Here is a 22,224-nt window from a genome sequence, read left to right as displayed (position 1 = left end):
ATCAACATAGCACACTTATGTGAGACTTCATCGTAATAACTTTAATGGTGTTTGTGATTAACTACAGGGAGCAGGGCTCCTATCTAGACCTTTAGAAGCACAATAAGGCACCCTTCTAAGGTTGACAGCTAGTATGGCTGTTGAAGCAGTGCAGTTTGAGCTGGGTTTCTCTTCACCCAGACTACGCCGAGCCTGTCAGCTGGATGCAGAAACATGGGGCTGATACCGCCGAGCACAGCGGAAGCTACTAGCTAGCTGACCCAAGCCTCATCAGAAAGGGCTGGGCGGGGTCACTACTCATCCCCCTACTGATTGTCACCGTCGTTGTCGTCGGAGACCTGGTCAGGGGGGATGGCTCGCGGGTTGCTGGCCCTGATGCTGGTGATGTGGGGACAGGAGGCAATCAGGTTGGCGATGCCCGATAGGGTCACGCCCGAGCCGTCCAGATTCACCTGGGTCAGACACATGCACTTCAGGAACTTCAGTCCTGAGGGAAATGGACACAAAAAGAAGGTATATTAGGTTTTCACCTCTAAATACTTCCATGGAAGTGTTGCAAGATAATGAGTGGGACCTATAGAGATGTATTAGAGAGCTCATGTCCTATTTTTGCAATGACCGTCCAGTTGACTATTTTGGGCCAAGTGCGCCCTTTATTCAACTGTGTATGATGGGATCTTACCGTGGTCAGTGATGCGTGTCCGGCTCAGGTTGAGCTTGAAGAGCTGAACACAGTGGACCAGACCTCTCCTCACGACCGTGTCGCCCACCTGAGTACTGGCCAAGCTTAATACCTGGAACATAAAGCCACAACATCAATGCAACTACTGCTAATAATTGCATCAAATCAATAATTTTATTAGTCAAATACACGAATACAACAGGTGTAGACCTTACAGTGAAATGCTTACTTACAAGCCCCTAACCAACAATGCTGTAAAAAAATATATACAGTGCCTTGCGAAAGTATTCGGCCCCCTTGAAAGACATTTATTGGATATTTCAAACTTTTTTAACAAATCAAAAACTGAAAAATTGGGCGTGCAAAATTATTCAGCCCCTTTACTTTCAGTGCAGCAAACTCTCTCCAGAAGTTCAGTGAGGATCTCTGAATGATCCAATGTTGACCTAAATGACTAAAGATGATAAATACAATCCACCTGTGTGTAATCAAGTCTCCGTATAAATGCACCTGCACTGTGATAGTCTCAGAGGTCCGTTAAAAGCGCAGAGAGCATCATGAAGAACAAGGAACACACCAGGCAGGTCCGAGATACTGTTGTGAAGAAGTTTAAAGCCGGATTTGGATTCAAAAAGATTTCCCAAGCTTTAAACATCCCAAGGAGCACTGTGCAAGCGATAATATTGAAATGGAAGGAGTATCAGACCACTGCAAATCTACCAAGACCTGGCCGTCCCTCTAAACTTTCAGCTCATACAAGGAGAAGACTGATCAGAGATGCAGCCAAGAAGCCCATGATCACTCTGGATGAACTGCAGAGATCTACAGCTGAGGTGGGAGACTCTGTCCATAGGACAGCAATCAGTCGTATATTGCACAAATCTGGCCTTTATGGAAGAGTGGCAAGAAGAAAGCCATTTCTTAAAGATATCCATAAAAAGTGTCGTTTAAAGTTTGCCACGAGCCACCTGGGAGACACACCAAGCATGTGGAAGAAGGTGCTCTGGTCAGATGAAACCAAAATTGAACTTTTTGGCAACAATGCAAAACGTTATGTTTGGCGTAAAAGCAACACAGCTCCTCACCCTGAACATACCATACCCACTGTCAAACATGGTGGTGGCAGCATCATGGTTTGGGCCTGCTTTTCTTCAGCAGGGACAGGGAAGATGGTTAAAATTGATGGGAAGATGGATGGGGCCAAATACAGGACCATTCTGGAAGAAAACTTGGAGTCTGCAAAATACCTGAGACTGGGACGGAGATTTGTCTTCCAACAAGACAATGATCCAACACATAAAGCAAAATCTACAATGGAATGGTTCAAAAATAAACATATCCAGGTGTTAGAATGGCCAAGTCAAAGTCCAGACCTGCATCCAATCGAGAATCTGTGGAAAGAACTGAAAACTGCTGTTCACAAATGCTCTCCGTCCAACCTCACTGAGCTCGAGCTGTTTTGCAAGGAGGAATGGGAAAAAATTTCAGTCTCTCGATGTGAAAAACTGATAGAGACATACCCCAAGCGACTTACAGCTGTAATCGCAGCAAAAGGTGGCACTACAAAGTATTAACTTAAGGGGGCTGAATAATTTTGCACGCCCAATTTTTCAGTTTTTGATTTGTTAAAAAAGTTTGAAATATCCAATAAATGTCGTTCCACTTCATGATTGTGTCCCACTTGTTGTTGATTCTTCACAAAAAAAATACAGTTTTATATCTTTATGTTTGAAGCCTGAAATGTGGCAAAAGGTCGCAAAGTTCAAGGGGGCCGAATACTTTCGCAAGGCACTGTATAAGAAATAAAAGGAACAAGTAATTAAAGAGCAGCAGTAAAATAACAATAGCGAGGCTATATACAGGGGGGTACCGATACAGAGTCCATGTGTGGGGGCACCAGTTAGTCGAGTTAATTGAGGTAATATGTACATGTAGGTAGAGTTAAAGTGACTATGCATAGATAATAACAGAGTAGCAGCGGTGTAAAAGAGAGAGAGGGGGGGAATGCAAATAGTCTGGGTAGCCATTTGATTAGATGTTCAGGAGTCTTATGACTTGGGGGTAGAAGCTGTTAAGAAGCATCTTGGACCTAGACTTGACGCTCCGGTGCCGTGCGGTAGCAGAGAGAACAGTCTATGGTGGTGGCTGGAGTCTTTGACAATTTTTAGGGCCTTCCTCTGACACCGCCTGGTATAGAGGTCCTGGATGGCAGAAAGCTTGGCCCCAGTGATGTACTGGGCCGTACGCACTAACCTCTGTAGTGTCTTACGGTCGGAGGCCGAGCAGTTGCCATACCAGGCAGTGATGCAACCAGATGCTCTCGATAGTGCAGCTGTAAAACCTTTTGAGGATCCATGCCAAATCTTTTCCTGAGGGGGAATAGATTTTGTTGTGCCCTCTTCACGATTGTCTTGGTGTGCTTGGACCATGTTAGTTTGTTGGTGATGTGGACACCAAGGAACTTGACGCGCTCAACCTGCTCCACTACAGCCCTGTCGATGAGAATGGGGGTGTGCTCAGTCCTTCTTTTCCTGTAGTCCACAATCATCTCCTTTGTCTTGATCACATTGAGGGAGAGGTTGTTGTCCTGGCACCACACTGCCAGGTCTCTGACCTCCTCCCTATAGGCTGTCTCGTCGTTGTCGGTGATCATGACACTGTTGTGTCATCGGCAAACTTAATGATGGTGTTGGGAGTCGTACCTGGCCGTGCAGCTTGAACAAAGTTTTACAACGGAGCACTGTTAGCGCCCTAGCTGACCTATAACTGATTTGCAGAATTCTATCCACTGACACAATAGTTGTCTTTGGGGTTTCATGCGTGCTCCGTACCTGCAGGTGTGGCAGACCGGTGACGAGGGCGGCCACTCCTCGGCTGGTGACGGCCGTGCGGTCCAGACACAGCTCCAGCAGCTCCTGCAGACAGCGCAGGGAGGGCAGCCCGGCGTCCGTCACCTGCGTGTTGCTGAGTGACAGCCTTTTCAGCCTGGAGACAGGAGAGGGGGACATTTCTATCAGGGTCGTATACATTAGTGCTCACCGTATCAAAACGTTTTGCAACAGAAAACAAATATTAGCGTTTGTTATTGAACAGGTAATTCAGGTAGTCCCTCTGTGTTTCAGTCCGTTTTCTTCTGTTTGGTCCCTAATGAATACGGCCCAGCATTTCTTCATTCACTGCAATGTCAACACTGGAGGACGCTGGTGAATCAACTAGAGCAGTGACCACCAATTCTAGTCCATGTGAGCAATAGTGTGCAGATCTTTGTTCCAGCTCACCACGAACACAACCAGTTAGTCTAAATGATTAGTTGAAATCATTGTATAGCTCCACAAGACAGAGGTTGGTGACCACTGAGTGCCAGACTATCATGACAAGCGTGTATATTGACACCAGGAGAGGATAATATTTATGAGAGAGTGAGCTGACCTGGTCATGGTAGCCAGCTGGGTGACCCCCTGGTCGGTGACGTATGTGTAGTCAGTTAGGTCCAGCTCGGACAGCAGGGACAGTCTGGAGAGGAAGGCCAGGCCGGCGTCCGTCACCGAGTGGCGTCCAGGCAGGGTCAGCTGGGTCAGCCGGAGACCTGGGATGAACAAGCCAAAACAGACGTAGTACTTTAGTAAACACATTGAACTATATACTGTGAGCCATACACAACATTAACATCTGCAGTAATCTTCCCCTCTAATCAGGGACCTGAGAAAACAAGGAGAATGGAGTCTGGAAAATCAATTACTTTAAGTCAATCAAACAGCAGTACTGCAGACCTTGAGGCCCTGATTTGAAAACTCCTGCTGTACACAGTCTCCCTCCCTCTCTTTCTCTCAGATGTGAGTACTCCTGCTGTACACACACATACAATGTGCAGCTCACCTGAGATGATCTGGAGAATGTTGTTGCCATCAGCGACGGAGATGCCAGCCACGCTGAGGGCAGAAAGGGTGGAGTGGGTGGCCAGGTGCTCCAGAGAGCCCTCCCTCACCGCCGTGCCGTCCAGGTAGAGGGTCTGCAGGCTGGGAAGCTCAGCCAGGGCCGACACGTCACTCACCTGACAGACGAGGGAGGAAGGGGTCAAAGTAGACCTAAATCTTAAAATGGGCTCAGGATATTGTGGTTGGGTATGTTGTCATGTTTGTGTGCTTGTAGGAGCGCAAGAGTGAGCTACCTTAGTGTGTTTGATGCTGAGCAGTCGTAGCTGGGGCACACAGGTGGGCAGCGCTGCCAGGGTGGCCTCCGTGATAGAGGTCTGGTTCAGACTAAGCTGGGTGAGTGTCGAAGGAGCAGACTGCAGGTACAGTACCATCCCTACATCGCTTACTTTGGTCTGGTCTAGCGACAGGAAAGACAGGCTCTTCAAGCCTTTCAGACACAAAGGGTGCAGAGTGAAATTTTTGTTTTTATCTTAGTCCTCCTTTCAAGTTGGTGAAATGGTTGACACATTTATCCGTAATTATGATTTCAATCATTTTTACCAAGTTGAAGCGCCACTCTTACCATATTATGCTTTCGGAAGGTATTCAGACCCCTTGACTTTTTCCACATTTTGTTACGTTACAGTCTTATTCTAAAATTGATTAAATAGCTTTTCCCCCTCATCATTCTACACACAATATCCCATAATTTTGGGGAAATGTTAGCAAATGAAGTATTACATTTGCATAAGTATTCAGACCCTACTTTGTTGAATCTTGTTTCTCATGGTCTGAGAGTCCTTTAGGTGCCTTTTGGCAAACCCCAAGCGGGCTGTCATGTGCCTTTTACTGAGGAGTGGCTTCCGTCTGGCCACTCTACCATAATGGCCAGTTGCTGGACTGCTGCAGAGATGGTTGTCCTTCTGGAAGGTTCTCCTGTCTCCACAGAGGAACTCTAGAGCGCTGTCAGATTGACCATCTGGTTCTCAGTCCCCCCCCCCGTTGCTCAGTTTAGCCGGGCAGCCAGCTCTAGGAAGAGTCTTGGTGGTTCCAAACTTCTTCCATTTAAGAATAATGGTGGCCACTGTGTTCTTGGGGCCCTTCAATGCTGCAAAAAAATGTGGTACCCTTCCCCAGATCTGTGCCTCGACACAATCCTGTCTCGGAGCTCTACGGACAGTTACTTAGACTTCATGGCTTGGTTTTTGCTCTGACATGCACTGTCAACTTGGGACCTTATATAGACAGGTTATGTGCCTTTCCAAACCATGTCCAATCAATTGAATTTACCACAGGTGGACTCCAAGTTGTAGAAACATATCAAGGATGATTCATGGAATCAGGATGCGCCTGAGCTCAATTTTGAGTCTCATAGCAAAGGGTCAGAATACTGACGCAAATAAGGTATTCCTGTTTTCAATTTTTAACCTTTAAAATCAGTTTAGAAGGCTTGACCTAGTGTTCTTGCAAGGAGTCATAGCAGGCTTCAGCTTTACAAAGTTACCCCTTTCTTTTTCAAGGTCTTCTGACCTACAGTGCATTCGGAAACTATTCAGGCCCCTTCCCTTTACCACATTGTTACATTACAGCCTTGTTCTAAAATTGATATATATTTGTTCTTCTCATCAATCTACACACAATACCCCATAATGGCAAAATGAAAACAGGTTTTTAGAAATGTTAGCAAATTTATAAAAAAATAAAAAACCCTCCTCCTCTGATGAAACCAAGATTGAACTCTTTGGCCTGAATGCCAAACGTCACGTCTGGAGGAAACCTGGCACCATCCCAAAGGGTGAAGCATGGTGGTGGCAGCAGCATCATACTGTGGGGATGTTTTTCAGCAGCAGGGACTGGGAGACTAGTCAGGATCGAGGGAAAGATGAACGGAGCAATGTACAGCGAGATCCTTGATGAAAACCTGCTCCAGAGCACTCAGGACCTCAGACTGGGGCAAAGGTTCACCTTCCAACAGGACAACGACCCTAAGAACACAGCCAAGACAAGGCAGGAGTGGCTTCCGGACAAGTCTCTGAATATTCTTTAGTGGCCCAGCCAGAGCCCAGACTTGAACCCGATCTAACATCTCTGGAGAGAAAATAGTTGTGCAGCGCCACTTCCCATCCAACCTTACAGAGCTTGAGAGGATCTGCAGAGAAGAATGGGAGAAACTCCCCAAATACAGGTGTGCCAACCTTGTAGTGTCATACCCAAGAAGACTCGAGGCTGTAATCTCTGCCAAAGGTGCTTTAACAAAGTACTGAGTAAAGGGTCTGAATACTTATGTAAATGTGATATTTCAGTTTTAGATTTTTTATAAAAATGTGCAAAAATGTCTAAAAACCTGTTTTTGCTTTGTCATTATAGGGTAATGTGTGCAGATTGATGAGGATTATAATTGTTTTAATCCATTTAGAATAAGGCTGTAACGTAACAAAATGTGGAAAAATTTAAGGGGTCTGAATACTTTCCGAATGCACTGTATATTCACAAGACTGCTTACCAAGCATTAAAAACTTAATTCATCCACAGCCATTCTATGCTGTAGCCAGGGTCATATTTATTAGTGCACACCGTAGCAAAACGTTTTGCAACAGAAAACCAAAACAAACGTTACTTATTGGGCAAGTTCATGTATAGTCCCTTCCTGTTTCAGTCAGTTTTCTTTTGTTTGGTGCCTAGTGAATACAACCCAGAATTAGAGAAGAACCTCACCTGTGATGTGTTGCAGACAGGAGTCTGTTAGCTTGCTACATGAGGCCAGGTTCAGGTGCTGCAGTTTCAGTAGGCTGCACAGCACAGAGAGGCCTGCGTCTGGACAACGGGAAGACAAAGAGATAGCAACCATCACTATCATAGACACAAGCTGCAAAGATAACCAGTCACATGCTTTAAAGTGATAGCTTACCAATGCATCTATATTGCTTTATTTTTGTAACTTTCTTTCTTAACTTGACATTCAAATGGCGCTAATAATAGTGTTGAAATAGGGCTCTGGTCAAAATTAGTGCATTTTATATGGAATAGGTTGCCATTTGGGACGCATACTCAGTGAGCACAAATGCTGTCAAGGTAAAGGTATACCTGTGATGAGAGGAGAGTTGACCAGGCTCAGGTGCTTCAGTGCAGTGAAGGCCCGTAGCTGCCGGAGCAGCTCGTTGGTGGAGTACGGGTAGCAGTTGAGGACAAACTTCTGCATCGGGCAGCCGAAAAAGAGTTCCAGGGTGCGCGGGCGAAGGAGCCTCTCGCGGGACATGTGACTGAGCAGGAGCTCGGCCAGTTCAGGGGTCAGACACGACAGACTGCTGCTGTACTGCATGCTGGGAGCTAAGAGAGGAGGAACGAAGGAGAGAAAGAAAGAAGTTGTCTATGCAGCTTTCCAGACATGAATTTCTCTGATCTTGAATTTTTTACACAATTGCAATAAACCACAATGTATGTACAATTCTGACAATTTCTGAGATGAGATGGTTGGAAAAACAGTCGGCAAGAGGTGAGGCCTTTCAACCTTTATTTGTGTGCAAATAACAGTGTTGGACTTTAAAGTTGTTCTCTGACCTGTCATGAGGTTGACTGTGGCCCGGGTGGCCATTGCACAGAGGGAGGGGACGCTGGGCGTCCTGAAGGGTTTCTTGGGGGGGGACGGGTGACCCTGAGTGGCCTGGGGGTCATCCTGGGCAGCTCTCTGGAGGCGCTCTACTGCAGCCTGGCCCGCTGCCCCCGGCACCACACAACCTGCAGCCTCTTCTGGCTCCACTGCTGGGTCCTCTGCCACCCCCTCCCTGGGAGAGACACAACCATGTGTGACATCTAGTCAACTGATTAAAAGATAAGAAAAGCTTCCCGATTCTCCCCCCTTGTGCACACTTCCCGTCATGGATTTAACAATGGTGGAAACTTACACCAATCCAACGCTTTAAATCAATGACGGGGAGTGTGCAAGTTCACACTCTGGCTATAATGTGGAGAACTCTGCTGCATTCAAAATTCATGTATTTACAGAGCAAGTTTTGGTCCTGAGCCCCTTTTCAGGCTGCATGCCATCAAGGCTACATGCCAAGTCTGAAGTTTGCATGCCAACACATCAAGTCACCTCTTATGTTTGACCATTAGCAAACTGGCACACTTCTACACATTCAACAAGTTAATAATAAAGGTGTTGCAGTGCTGATCAGAACTAAACATTGAAAGTGGATTATTTTTCAACAGAGTTACCTATTTCATTTCAATTTGAATAATCCTACAAATATTTTTTCAGATGTAAGTTCTGCTTAGGGTTATAAACTCAGCAAAAAAAAAGAAACGTCCTCTCACTGTCAACTGCGTTTATTTTCAGCAAACTTAACATGTGTAAATATTTGTATGAACATAATATTCAACAAATGAGACATAAACTAAACAAGTTCCACAGGTGCATGTTCATTAATTGTTTATGGTTGGGTGTTAGTGTTAAAACCCTTCACAATGAAGATCTGTGACAGTAGTATCAAATGTTAAATTAAATTGAAATCACGTTACAAAAAAAGACTGCTTTAAAGTGGAGGGCATGGTCATGATATAGGCTAGGTTTAGGCTGGGCACTCACCTAAGTCTGTTGCCCTGGTCTGGCCAGTGGTGTCTGGGCTCCAGCCCTCCACGCAGCCGGTTCTCTGGGAAGAAGGGTAATCGGGGCATACCTGCTGGGGTTAACCATAGATTAGGCCTTTAGGATATTCCATTTAAATCTGTATTAATTCTAGAAGCCATACATCTTAAATTACACTACATGACCAAAAGTATGCGGACTCGTCGAACAACTCATTCCAAAACCATGGGCATTAATATGGAGTTGGTCTCCCGTTCTCTGCTATAACAGCCTCCACTCTTCTGGGAAGGCTTTCCACTAGATGTTGGAACATTGCTGCGGGGTCTTGCTTCCATTCAGCCACAAGAGCCTTAGTCAGGTCAGGCACTGATGTTGGGCGATTAGGCCTGGCTCGCAGTCGGCGTTCCAATTTATCCCAAAAGTTTTGATGGGGTTGAGGTCAGGGTTTCTGTGCAGGCCAGTCAAGTTCTTCCACACCGATCTCAACAAACCATTTCTGTATGGACCTCGCTTTGTGCACAGGGGCATTGTCATGTTGAAACAGGGAAGGGCCTTCCCCAAACTGTTGCCACAAAGTTGGATGCACAGAATCGTCTGAATGTCATTGTATGCTGTCGCGTTAAGATTCCCTTCACTGCAACTAAGAGGCCTCGCCCGAACCATGAAAAACAGCCCTAGACCATTATTCCTCATCCACCAAACTTTACAGTTTCCACTATGCATTGGGCCAGGTAGCGTTCTCCTGTCCTTCCGACAAACCCAGATTTGTCCGTCGGACTGCTAGATGGTAAAGCGTGATTCATTACTCCAGAGAACGCATTTCCACTGCTCCAGAGTTCAATGTTGCTTTACACCACTCCAGCCAACGCTTGGCATTGCGCATGGTGACCTTAGGCATGTGTGCGGCTGCTCAGCCATGGAAACCCATTTCATGAAGCTCCTGACAAACAGTTATTGTGCTGACGTGCTTCCAGAGGCAGTTTGAAACTCAGTAGTGAGCGTTGCAACTGAGGACAGGCGATTGTTACGCACTACACGCATCAGCACCCGGCAGTCACGTTCTGTGAGCTCGTGTGGCCTACCACCTCACGGCTGAGCCATTGTTGCTCCTAGAGGTTTCCACTTCACAATAACAGCACATGCCACGTTGAAAGTCACTGAGCTCCTCAATAAGGCCATTTTACTGCCAATGTTTGTCTATGGAGATTGCAAGGCTGTGTGCTCAATTTTATACACCTGTCAGCAACGGGTTTGGCTGAAATAGCCAAATCCACTCATTTGAAGGGATGTCCACATACTTTGTGTATATAGTGTATTTCAGACAAATATCCAAGCTATTTAACCATCTGAATGCACGTCAGACATTTCACATGCCTCTCATCAACAACATCGCTCTCTCTAATCACAATGTTCCTCTTCTTCAGTTTTAGCTTCCTCTTTGGCTGTAAAAAGAATCCCCGGCAATGAGCTTCACACGAAGTGTAACACTTGGATTACTGTCTGTACCCCAGAGCTTGAATACTCAGAGAAACTGACTTATTTTGGCACGAGTGAGTGCGGCGCAAATTTGCATAAGTTGGAAAGTCAGGCGCATACTCCTGCTATTTCCCAATCAAAGCAGCTTTCTCATGGTCAGTGAGGAGATATCAAACACCATCACTGGGCCAGTTGGCTCACTATCCTGACAGCAGCAATGGCAGGTTAACTCAATGGATTTCTACACACACTGGTTCACTTCAACTACTTCTGCAGTAACCTGGCGTAAAAAAACTATATTCCCAGGGGACAGTAGGTTAAATCCTACTGCAAATGGGGCTGCAGTGCTCATCAAGTTCAAAGCCATTTGTCTAACCAATGACACAGAGGGAGGGCTCATCTTTATTGGACTGTAAAGAACAAGGTGTTCAGAGGAAAAACCAGGGAGATACAGAGAGAGAAAGTAAGGAAGGATAAAAGAAAATTCCAAACACAGGTTGTTGTACCATTGAGGAGGAAGTGCGGCTCTCTACCCCCCTCTGGCATCTCTTCATCGTCTGAGCTGGCAGCCTCCTCTGCATCACCAGGATTCAGCTTCTGGCCCCGTCCTGTCAGGGAAAAACTGCATGAACACTTTGGAGTAGGATGAAGTGGTACCTAGACACTGATCTTGGGTCAGTTTCACATTGTTCCCTCTTACGGTTAAGGTTAGGATTGGGGAGAGGAAGCTGATCCTAGATCTGTACCTAGGAGAAACTGTGCCCGGGGTGAACAATTCACATTCAGCTGACCCAGAGAATACCTGAATGAAACTTAGTGCCTGTAATGGTGTTTTGGTGTCTTCACAAAGTGATGCCTCAAACTAATGGGTCCATAATGCAATAGCCTGCATGAGTAAGACAATTAAATAGCTTTACATTTATACTCCAAGAAAATACATTTCTGAAGGTAAAACACCCAACAAGTCATCAACTTTGATATTTGAAAATACATCAAATACATTGTGAATGTGCGGCTTCATACGCCAGACGTGAATCTTACCCCAGGAGTGAGAAGGTCCGGTCATTGGGGGGCCAACACCAGGGATGCCTGCGTAGCCCACTGCTTCTTCCCACAGCTGGTGAGGCAGAGGTGGGGGCAGAGCGGGATCCTCCATCCCTTCCTCCTCCAGCTCTGGTATCTGGGGCTGCTGTGGCTGGGGAAGCGCAGGGGGTGCAACTACCACCTCCTCCTGACCCAATAAGAGGCGATCAGCTGGGCTGGCCGGATCCTGGGGTGTCTCTGGGGGCGTGGTCTGGATACAGAGGGCGGCGTTGGGCGTGAGGCCCAGGGAGCGCAGGGAGCAAGCCAACTCCGCCTCCCCAAAGCGTTTCCGTGGGAACCCCTGGAGGAGGGAAAAGGAGGCTAGGGAAGGGTAGCGCCCAGAGATGTGCTCCATCACACTGCGCAGAGGGGCGTCGGCAGGGAAGCGCTCCCGCATGGACTCCCCAGAGGGTAGCCGGATCTACAGGGAGAGACACAGAGGGTGAAACCTCCATTATAAACATACCACCTCAGTCTCCATCTAACTAGGCTACACATTTCATGCACGCCTCTTCAATCAACTAATAGGTGTGCTCTCAAGTCAACAATCGAGACAGAAGTCTACCTATGCTCAGGGCTCTAAATTAATACAACACATTTTGGTATCACAGGTGTTAAGGAACACCAGAAAAGAAGATGTTTTTAATTGATTAAGATATAACCTATATTGGGTCTGTGTATTCTAGCTACTTCTGAAGCACATGTTGTACCATTAAAACGAATATGGAACCCTGTAAAATATTTGTTTATTATAAAAAGCTAAAATGTTGATACAAAAACCTGTCATTGGGGGAATATTAGGCTTCTACATTGTTTAACAGGTTATTTATATAAATAATGGAGCCAATGTGTGACAAAGGGATCAACATTTACAAATGTATTTTCATGCAGTTCCACGTGTACTTAAGAGGAATAAAAGTGAATATATCCAAATTGACCCATAACTCCAGCACTTCATTTTAATTTTCAAGGACCTCAACGTTATACAATTGTAAATCATTGTACATTTGGGCCTAATATAGAACCACTAAATAGGGCATTAACACTAAAAATAATAAAAAATTTATATGTTGATATTCAAATTATTCTTACATTCTAAAATATGTCAGAATAATGTGGACATTGTCTGTCTAAATAGACTGGATACATTTTTCTAGGTTGCTCATCTATTAGCAGGACTGATCAGAAAATGTTGCAAGCATGTTATGTAGCCTAACGTCAGTGGATTATTTTGCTCTTCACTCGCGTAATAGCCTAGTCTTCTCCAAACCAAAATCCTGTGACTTGTCTGGTAATGAATCAATGTGATTTTAAAAAAACAAAATCTCCATATTTTTGGTTAATTGACCTCTGGCTGGGAAAATACGTGGAGGTGCAGCTCATCTATTCGTTTGCTCATTCATCACATATCAGAAACATTTAGCATGCGATAATGTAAGCTTAAATCAATAAGTGCGTTATTTTGCTATTGACTGACATTAGGCAATTGACTTTAAGCAATTCCAAAAGCCTGCGGAGGTTGTGAAATATGAACACGACACTCACATGCTTTTGAAAACATGGATTTCCATTATTTTCTATTGCATATCATGATGAAAATAGTCACTCGGGAACAACAGTACAGCGAAGCGCACTGGTCGTAGAGCAAAATATTTAGGAGCATATGCAACCAAAATGGTCACACTTTAGATCACTGCCTATGCTGATAGGAATACAGTGGCTTCATAAAATATTCATACCCACTTGACTTACTCCACATTTTGTTATTACAGTCTGAACAAAAAAAATGAATTCAATTTCTCTTCTCACCATCTACACACAATACCCCATAACGACAAAGTGAAAACATGTTTTTGGATATATTTTTTTCCTCACTCAAATTTATTGAGAAAGAAATACAGAAATATTGAATTTACATAAGTATTCACAACCTTGAGTCAGTACTTCGTAGAAGCACATTTGGCAGCGATTACAGCTGAACCTTCCTGGGTAAGGCGCCAAGAGCTTTGCACACCTGGATTGTGAACATTTGCCCAATATTATTTTCAAAATTCTTCAAGCTCTGTCAAATTGGTTGTTGATCATTGCTAGACAACCATTTTCAGGTCTTGCCATAGATTTGAGTAGATTTAAGTCGAAACTGTAACTTGACCACTCAAGAACATTCACTGTCTTCTTGGTAAGTAACTCCAGTGTAGATTTGGCCATGTGTTTAAGGTTATTGTACTGATGAAAGGTGAATTAATCTCCCAGCGTCTGATAGGAAAACCTGGTTCAGTCTGCTTTCTATAGGATTTTGCCTGTGTTTAGCTTCATTCCATTTTTTATCCTGAAAAACTCCCCAGTCCTTAACAATTACAAGCATACCCATAACATCATGCAGTCACGACTATGTTTGAAAATATGGAGAGTGGTAATACTAATGTTTTGTATTTGCCCCAAACGTAACACTTCGCATTCAGGACAAAAAGTGAATTGCTTGGCCACATTGTTTGTAGTATTACGTTAGTGCCTTATTTCAAACAGGATGTATGTTTTGGAATATTTTTATTCTGTACAGGCTTTCTTTTCATTCTGTCAACTAGACTAGTATTGTGAAGTAACTACAATGTTGTTGATCCATCCTCAGTTCTATCACAGCCATTAAACTCTGTAACTGTTTTAACGTCACCATGGGCGCTGGGGCGGCAGCGTAACCTAGTGGTTAGAGCATTGGACTAGCAACCAGAAGGTTGCAAGTTCAAACCCCCGAGCTGACAAGGTACAAATCTGTCGTTCTGCTCCTGAACAGGCAGTTAACCCACTGTTCCTAGGCCGTCATTGAAAATAAGAATTTGTTCTAAACTGACTTGCCTAGTTAAATAAAGGTTAAAAAAATAAAAACCATTAGCTTCATGGTGAAATCCCTGAGCAGTTTCCTTCCACTCTGTCAACTGAGTTTGGAAGGACACCTGTATCTTTGTAGTTACTGGGTAATTAACAACTTCACCATTCTCAAAGTTATATTTAATGTCTGCTTTTTTTTAAACCATCTATCAATAGGTTCCCTTCTTTGCGAGGCAGTGGAAAACCTATTTTTGGTTGAATCTATATTTGAAATTCAATACTCGACTAAGGGACCTTACATACAGATAATTGTATGTTTGGGGTACAGAGATGAGGTAGTCATTCAAAAATCACGTTAAACACTATTATTACAGTCCATGTAACTTATTAAGCACATTTTTACTCCTGAACTTATTTAAGCTTGCCATAGCAAAGGGGTTGAATACTTATTGACTCAAAGAAATTTCAGCTTTTCTTTTAATTAAATTTGTAGAAATTTCAACAAATAAAAAAAACACTGACATTATGGGGTATTGTGTGTAGGCCAGTGACCAAAGAAATTCTCAATTTAATCAATTTTAAATTCAGGCTGTAACAACAAAAAGTCAAGGGGTGTGAATACTTTCTGAAGGCACTGCATGTAAACATTGCCAGAGGGCTCAGTCTCACCATGAGGATGCAGTTGTTGTCTACACTAGTCTGGACCATACCCCCCAGCCTCTGGCCTTGGCTGCTGCCAGGGGGGGACGTGGTCTCAGTGGGGGCTCTCGGCTGGGTCTTCTTCTCCTGTAAGCTCCTCCGGTCCTCAGCAATACGCTTCAGCACCAGCTCACGCTCCTGAGGGAACACACGTCACAGGAATGCCATATCTGAGTGGGACTTTTTTGCAAAAGGGCTGAATATAGAGTCTCAATCATTTGAATAAACCAATCTTCAGTGTAAATTGTGTCACAAGGCAATATGCACTGCAGTATGTTAGACTAGCATGTTGAATACCCTGTGGCTATGCTGGGTGTGTGTGTGCCCAGTGTGTTTCAGCTGATCCATCAGGAAGGTGCTGCTGACCTGTTTCTTCTGCCTCCTCTCGTTCCTGGCCTCGTTGGCCACACGCATCCTCTGCTGCTCCTGAAAGTCACTCTTGTCCTGCCTGATACGGGACTCCAACGGTGGGGTGTCTGTGGATGGGCTGGTGGGTTGCGGGGGTCCCAGGACTAAAGAGGGGCCTTCAGACACACATTAGAAACAGAATGGTCACTGCTGAAATAAAGAGTCAAATAACTAGCTACTATGCTATGTCCAGAGTAGGTTGGCATTTTTCCCCAAAACTTCAGTTAAGTAATATATATTTAAGGCTACAATTTCAAACGAGGAACGTGTCTGAGGCAGGGGAGAACGACTGGGAAAGGGGATAGATACCTAGTCAGTTGCGCAACTGAATGCATTCAACCAAAATGTGCCTTCCTCATTTAAACCTCTGAATCAGAGGTGCGGGGGCTGCCTTAATCAACATCCACATAATCGGCACCCGGAGAGCAGTTATTGTGGGGGTTAACTGCCATACTCAGATTGTTCCACCTTGCCAGCTCGGGGATTCAGACAAGTAACCTTTCGCTTCCTGTCCCAACTCTCTAACCACTAGCCTACCTGACGCCACTGCCCCCGCTCATTGAAGTCACAAAGTAGTTCAAGGTCGAACGCAGTACTGGAGGCTGTTTCCAGAAAGTAAGATTCACATTATGGTGAATGGGAAAATGGCAATCTTCGAGGTCAGTATTCGTGCAAATATTTACATCTTTTTTTACACAATCATAGAAGCAATTATTGGTACTATCACACCACATGCATGTCCTTGAACCGATTATTTTGAAATCACACACAAAAGAAGAATGAAAATTGAGTTGCTACCACCAGCCTACACTACCCCAGTTGGCCTTCAACTTGAGATACTAAATGAGAGAGGGGGCAGCAATAAGTTAGCCTGCAAAGTCACTTCCTAGAGTCGCTAAAACTACACATGCGATGTTTCCAAAAACTCCTCCATGAACAAGATGGCAATATGTCAAATGCACCACTAAGACATCATATACTGAAATGTAATCAATGTCATCACTATGTTATAACAAATAAGCATTATTGGTCGATTTTGGAGGGAGGGAGATTAGCTTGGAAACAAAAAGCTTGGATAATTTACTGTAACTTATGCCTTATGTCCTGTCCTGTACACAGTTCCCCTGTATATGCAGCTGGGAACAAGGCAAAGCCACTCGACTGTTCCTAGTTTTACAAGACCGTTACCTGATTTGTACAAAATGGATAAAAGACACCACAAGTGGTCAATTGTGCACAATTAGACAATGGACCATTACATTACAGTATGCAATCAACCATGGAAAACAAATGTCTGATGAAATATCATAATGGTGTGTCACACCTCTACTGTCATTGGGCGATGTCTGTGAGTGTGATGTGCTTGGGGGGCAAGAGCTCCCTGCATCTTTGGGAGGGTTGAATGCAGCAAATGCCGTTGAAACTGGCTGGGGTGGATTTTTGACCAGCTTGTGCCTCAGATTTTCACCTTGTAAAAGCCTGCCGTAAACACATAGAAAAAAGATGGGTGAAAAAAAAAACATTTGACCAGTTCAGTTATTGACGACACCGGTCTTGACATCGAAAAACAGTTCTTTGCCTTTCCATTTAAGGGTTATGGTTTGGGAGGACTCACCACTCAGCTGCATCAGGCACTGAGAAGTGTCCTGCCTGCACGGCAGACTGGATCTGCTCCTCACTGAAGCCCATCTCACACAGGGTATGGAACAACTCTCCGATAGTCTGCAACACAAGGCCATGGGGGTGTGAGACAAACAGGAAATGTCATAACAAAAGGCGGGCCTATACACAAACCGCACTCTTGCCCGAACACAAAAGGGGCTGGGCAAAGGGTGCCCCTGGTGTCTTCGAGCAGGACAATCAGATGATGCCCTACAAAGTCAATCAATCTCAGTCAATAATGCCTGAATGAAGTGTGACTGGTGAATGGAGTGATTGTTTGGCTCGACAAAGTGCAAGTTTGACCAAAGACAGCAGCTGATTGAAGTGAGCTAACCTTGAGATTTATCCTTATAGGGAAATGCTGTGTTGTCATAGAAGCTTGTTTTCTAGGTCTGATAAAGCACAATTTCATATGTATTTTCAACTAGCTGGCTAGCTTAGTTGGTATCTAGCTAGCTGTATTGTACTTCGGTGGCAGGGTAGCCTAGTGGTTAGAGCATTGGAGTTCAAACCCCCGAGCTGACAAGGTACAAATCTGTTGTTCTGCCACTGAACAGGCAGTTAACCCACTGTTTCTAGGCCGTCATTGAAAATAAGAATTTGTTCTTAACTGACTTGCCTAGTTAAATAAAGGTAAAATTAATTTTTAAAAAAAATATTCCTGTGCCAATTAATAAACTATAATCACAAATAGGACAATGAGACAGATATTTCCCCAGATGTATAAATGTGAAGCATCTGCTTGGCATTTCCACTCATGAGAGGAAGCCCACTGGCCGGTGTTGTGCCAACCCCCCCCACCCCTTCGCGTGAACGAGCACGCACTCAATTCTTCATTGCTGTGACTTGCTTGCTAGTTGAGATTTCTGCTCTTCACTCCGTTGTCAGTTTAGCCTACATTTCACTGATCTTAGTAGCAGAAAGCATTTTTTTATTAGTGTCCTTTGATTGCGGGGGAGGCACTAGTAAAGTCTGCAGTTTTCGGTTTGTATTAGTCTATAAATGTATTTTCCAAAATTCGTAATCTCTCCTATGTCTTATTCGACTAGTAGTTGTTCTGAAATGTTTATTGCTTGCCTACATTTTACTCCCTTTGTTTAATATAACCCACATACATTAATTATTAATTTCAGTTGCCTATCCTGACGGGAAGTTTGTTCTGTAGAAATTATTTGACTGATGTGTGCCACTGAAAGTACTTGACTCTAGTGACAAAATTAAAGAAATTAGAAGGTGTGGGGGGGTATTTCAGTAAGGCCATTTTCTTGCCTGCCAAAATTCACCCCCCTTCTAATTTCCTTAATTTTGTGGCTAGAGTCAAATACTTTCCGTGGCACACACTACTGGTCAACATTAGCTTCCAAAATGATTCTGAAGTGTGCCAGGCCTTACAGTCCTAAAATAGTATGGGGGTGGGAGAATTTCGACAGGCAAGAAAACGGCCCTTCTAATTCCTTTAATTTTGTCACTAGAGTTAAGTACTTTCTGTGGCACACATCAGAGTCAAATACTTTCTATTGAACAAACTTCCCGTCAGGATAGGCAACCGAAATGAATAATCAATGTGTGTGTTATATTAAACAGAGGGAGTAAAATGTAAGCAAGCAATAAACATTTCAGAACAACTACTAGTCGAATAAGACATGGGAAAGATTACGAATTTTGGCAAAGATATGCATTTAGCCAAATCGAAAACTGCAGACATTACTAGTGCCTACCCGCGCTCAAACCGCCATAAAAAAAATATATATATGAAAAGTAGCCTAATCTTGATCATTGACAGCTGCCTTGGACACAAATGTAAAAAATGCTTTCTGCTACTAAGAACAGTGAAATAAATGTAGGCTAAACTGACAACGGATCAATACAGTTTTCGGTTCCTAAAACTACAATCTGATATGAACCGAGTGGACTTTACCCTTTCCAAAAGTTTTTTTTTAAATCGTGTTGTTTCGAGTGCAACGGGAATGAGTTATTGCACATGCGCACTTCACAGAGGAGGTGTTCCCTGATGGAAATATGCAGATGCTGCTAGATCGCGCCAATAGGATATCGGTAGCTCGTGCTTGGCTCTGCCCACTGACTAATTTATTCCTATTGTAAACGACAGTCTGTGGTCAATCTTGGTTTAGTTACAAAAAATCTTTGCTATAGTCTAGGACCTCTACTCTAGGTTAGAAACTTGACGTGACATGATGATCACTCTGAACTCCACTTCTTCAAGGAAATGATCAATGTCCGGGTATTTTACTTGAGCTCATTCTAACCTAAACAGGGCCATTTGTATCGTAATGCAGATAACTACCGGTAGCTAGCTAGCTTACTGTCATTTTAGCAAGCGAACTACTGCTACGGGAATTTACAATGGAGAATGTGCTAGGTACAATAGCTAGCATAGCTAGCTAACGTTATCCAATTAGCTAGCTAACTGTTAGTTACTACTGTACCAACTTATCTAAGTAATAACTGTTATTCTTTAGAAGTGAAAGTATAAAGCCAGTTGGCTATTTGCAACTTACCGGAGTGGAATCCATACTTTCAGTGGTTCTTTGCACTAGCTAGCTATGTGCCCTGTTGTTGGCTTGCATGTCAAGGAAAGATAAGTAGCCAGAGCCAATGGCTACATTACAGAACGCGATTTGAACCTATCAAAACTGCTGACAGACAGTGGGAAACGCCCCGAAAACCCCAGTTATTCCAAAATAAGAAAATGTTTATACAGACTACACACACGTTTGAACACTTCGTCGCTTCGTTTCAATATCAATATAACTGTCTGTAGCAATGTGTACTCAGACAAGACAGTCAGCAAATGATAATCCACACCATATAACCAGCAGCTCGTGGTACCGCTTTCTTTAAATTACTGTATTTGAACAGCAGGGGTCACGCTTGCTCCATTTATTCTCTGATCATGGTTTATCCACGGCAAGAACAGTAGTACAGTTTGCCTGCTACCCAAACGCCTTGCTCTGGCCAACCACTACGCCACAAAGAGCAGCGAAAGAATTCTGTTTGAGTCGTCAGGCAAAAGGACAGTCAGTATCCCCTCCCAAATATATGAGAACTTGTCAAGAAAATAACAGGGGACTTGAACTATGATGACGTAAACACTACACGACCAAAAGTATGTGGACACCTGCTCGTTGAACATCAACATTCCAAAATCATAGGAATTAACATGGAGTTGGTCTCCCTTTGCTGCTATAAAAACCTCTGCTCTTCTGGGAAGGTGTTCCACTAGATGTTGGAACATTGCTGCAGGGACTTGCTTCCATTCAACCACAAGAGCAGTGAGGTCGGTCATTGATGTTGGGATATTAGGCCTAGCTTGCAGTCAGCATTCCAATTAATCCCAAAGGTGTTTCGATGGGGTTGAGGTCAGGGCTCTGTGCACACTGATCTCAACAAAACATTTCTGTATGAACCTTGCTTTGTACACCGGGACAATGTCATGCAGAAACTGGAAAGGGCCTTCCCCAAATTATTGCTACAAAGTTGGAAGCACAGAATCGTCTAAAATGTAATTGAATGCTGTAGTGCTAAGATTTCCCTTCGCTGGAACGAAGGGGCCTAGTCCAAACCATGAAAAACAGCCCCAGGCCATTATTCCTCAACCACCAAACTTTACAGTTGGCACTATTTATTGGGGCAGGTAGTGTTCTGGCATCCGCCAAACCCAGATTTGTCGGTCGGACTGTCAGATGGTGAAGTGTGATTCATCATTCCAGAGATCTCGTTTCCACTGTTCCAGAGTCCAATGGCGGCAAGCTTTACACCACTCCAGGTGACTATTGGCATTGCACATGGTGATCTTAGGCTTATGTGCGGCTGCTCGGCCATGGAAACCCACTTCATGAGCTGACATTGCTTCCAGAGGCAGTTTGGAACTAAGTAGTGAGTGTTGCAATCGAGGACAGACAATTTTTACCTGCTTCACACTTCAGCACTCGGTGGTCCCATTCTGTGAGCAACCACTTTGCGTTTGTTTCCACCACAACAGCACTTAGAGTTGACCAGGGCAGAAATTTGACTGAACTGACTTGTTGGAAAGATGGCATCCTATGACGGTGTCATGTTGAAAGTCACTGAGCTCTTCAGTAAGGCCATTATACTGCCAGTGTTTGTCTATGGACATTGCATGACTGTTATATACACCTGTCAGCAATGGGTGTGTCTGAAATAGTTTGAATGGGCATCCACATACTTTTGTGTATATATAGTGTACATGATCCGGATTTGGCGGTACAGTTCCACATTTTGGCCCTTTGACCCGTGTCCTGAAACCAAACAACTATATCCCGCATTTTATCAACAAATTTAAATATCACAAACGTTGAAAAAAAGGTAGATTTGTCCTGTATTTCAGTCAGACATTCCAACCTGTCTGTTGCAGTCATGTTGTGCTTAATAAAATGTATACAGTACCAGTCGAAAGTTTGGAGACACTGACTTGTTCAAGCGTTTTTCTTTATTTTTAATTATTTTCTACATTGTAGAATAACAATGAAGACATCAAAACTATGAAATAACACATATGGAATCATGTAGTAACTAAAAAAGGGTTAAACAAATCCAAATATATTTTATATTTGAGATTCTTCAAAGTAGCCACCCTTTGCCTCGTCAGTTTTGCATACTCTTTGCTTTCTCTCAACTAGCTTCATGAGGTAGTCACCTGGAATGCATTTCAATTAACAGGTGTGCCTTGTTAAAAGTTAATTTGTGGAATTTCTTTCCTTAATGCGTTTGAGCCAATCAGTTGTGTTGTGACAAGGTAGGGGTGGTATACAGAAGATAGCCCTATTTGGTAAAATACCAAGTCCATTTAAGGCAATAACAGCTCAAATAAGCAAAGAGAAATGAAAATCCATCATTACTTTAAGACA

The 22,224-nt window shown here is 43.8% G+C and overlaps 1 protein-coding gene across 2 annotated transcripts; it reads right to left on the bottom strand.

Moving 5' to 3' along the window:
* Positions 1-26: 26 nt before the first annotated feature.
* LOC135517438 (uncharacterized) lies at positions 27-20,111 on the bottom strand. 2 transcript variants are annotated; one of them, XM_064941724.1, is made up of 17 exons: positions 19,855-20,111; positions 17,289-17,395; positions 16,998-17,152; positions 15,632-15,789; positions 15,236-15,403; positions 11,699-12,161; positions 11,164-11,265; positions 9,182-9,275; positions 8,155-8,378; positions 7,681-7,923; positions 7,312-7,410; positions 4,851-5,044; positions 4,559-4,733; positions 4,112-4,268; positions 3,514-3,667; positions 683-794; positions 27-487 (listed from the first exon to the last, which is right to left on the bottom strand). In XM_064941724.1, the coding sequence occupies exons 1-17, from the start codon at positions 19,867-19,869 to the stop codon at positions 306-308; spliced, it is 2,802 nt and encodes a 933-aa protein (XP_064797796.1). In that variant the 5' UTR covers positions 19,870-20,111; the 3' UTR covers positions 27-305. The 2 variants fall into 2 exon arrangements, with proteins under 2 accessions (XP_064797796.1, XP_064797797.1); XM_064941725.1 differs by having other exon boundaries at positions 9,182-9,272.
* Positions 20,112-22,224: the final 2,113 nt, after the last annotated feature.

The sequence above is a fragment of the Oncorhynchus masou genome, chromosome 28 (assembly GCF_036934945.1).
Source record: "Oncorhynchus masou masou isolate Uvic2021 chromosome 28, UVic_Omas_1.1, whole genome shotgun sequence".
Lineage (NCBI taxonomy): Eukaryota > Metazoa > Chordata > Actinopteri > Salmoniformes > Salmonidae > Oncorhynchus > Oncorhynchus masou.
This window is presented reverse-complemented; position numbering and strand designations above follow the sequence as displayed.

Excerpts from the sequence above, each read along its gene's own strand:
- LOC135517438 (XM_064941724.1), bottom strand. Across the intron at positions 15,790-16,997 it reads ATCGCCCAATGACAGTAGAG|GCCCCTCTTTAGTCCTGGGA; the intron begins GTGTGACACACC and ends GTGTGTCTGAAG. Across the intron at positions 9,276-11,163 it reads GCCGCACTTCCTCCTCAATG|CAGGTATGCCCCGATTACCC; the intron begins GTACAACAACCT and ends GGTTAACCCCAG.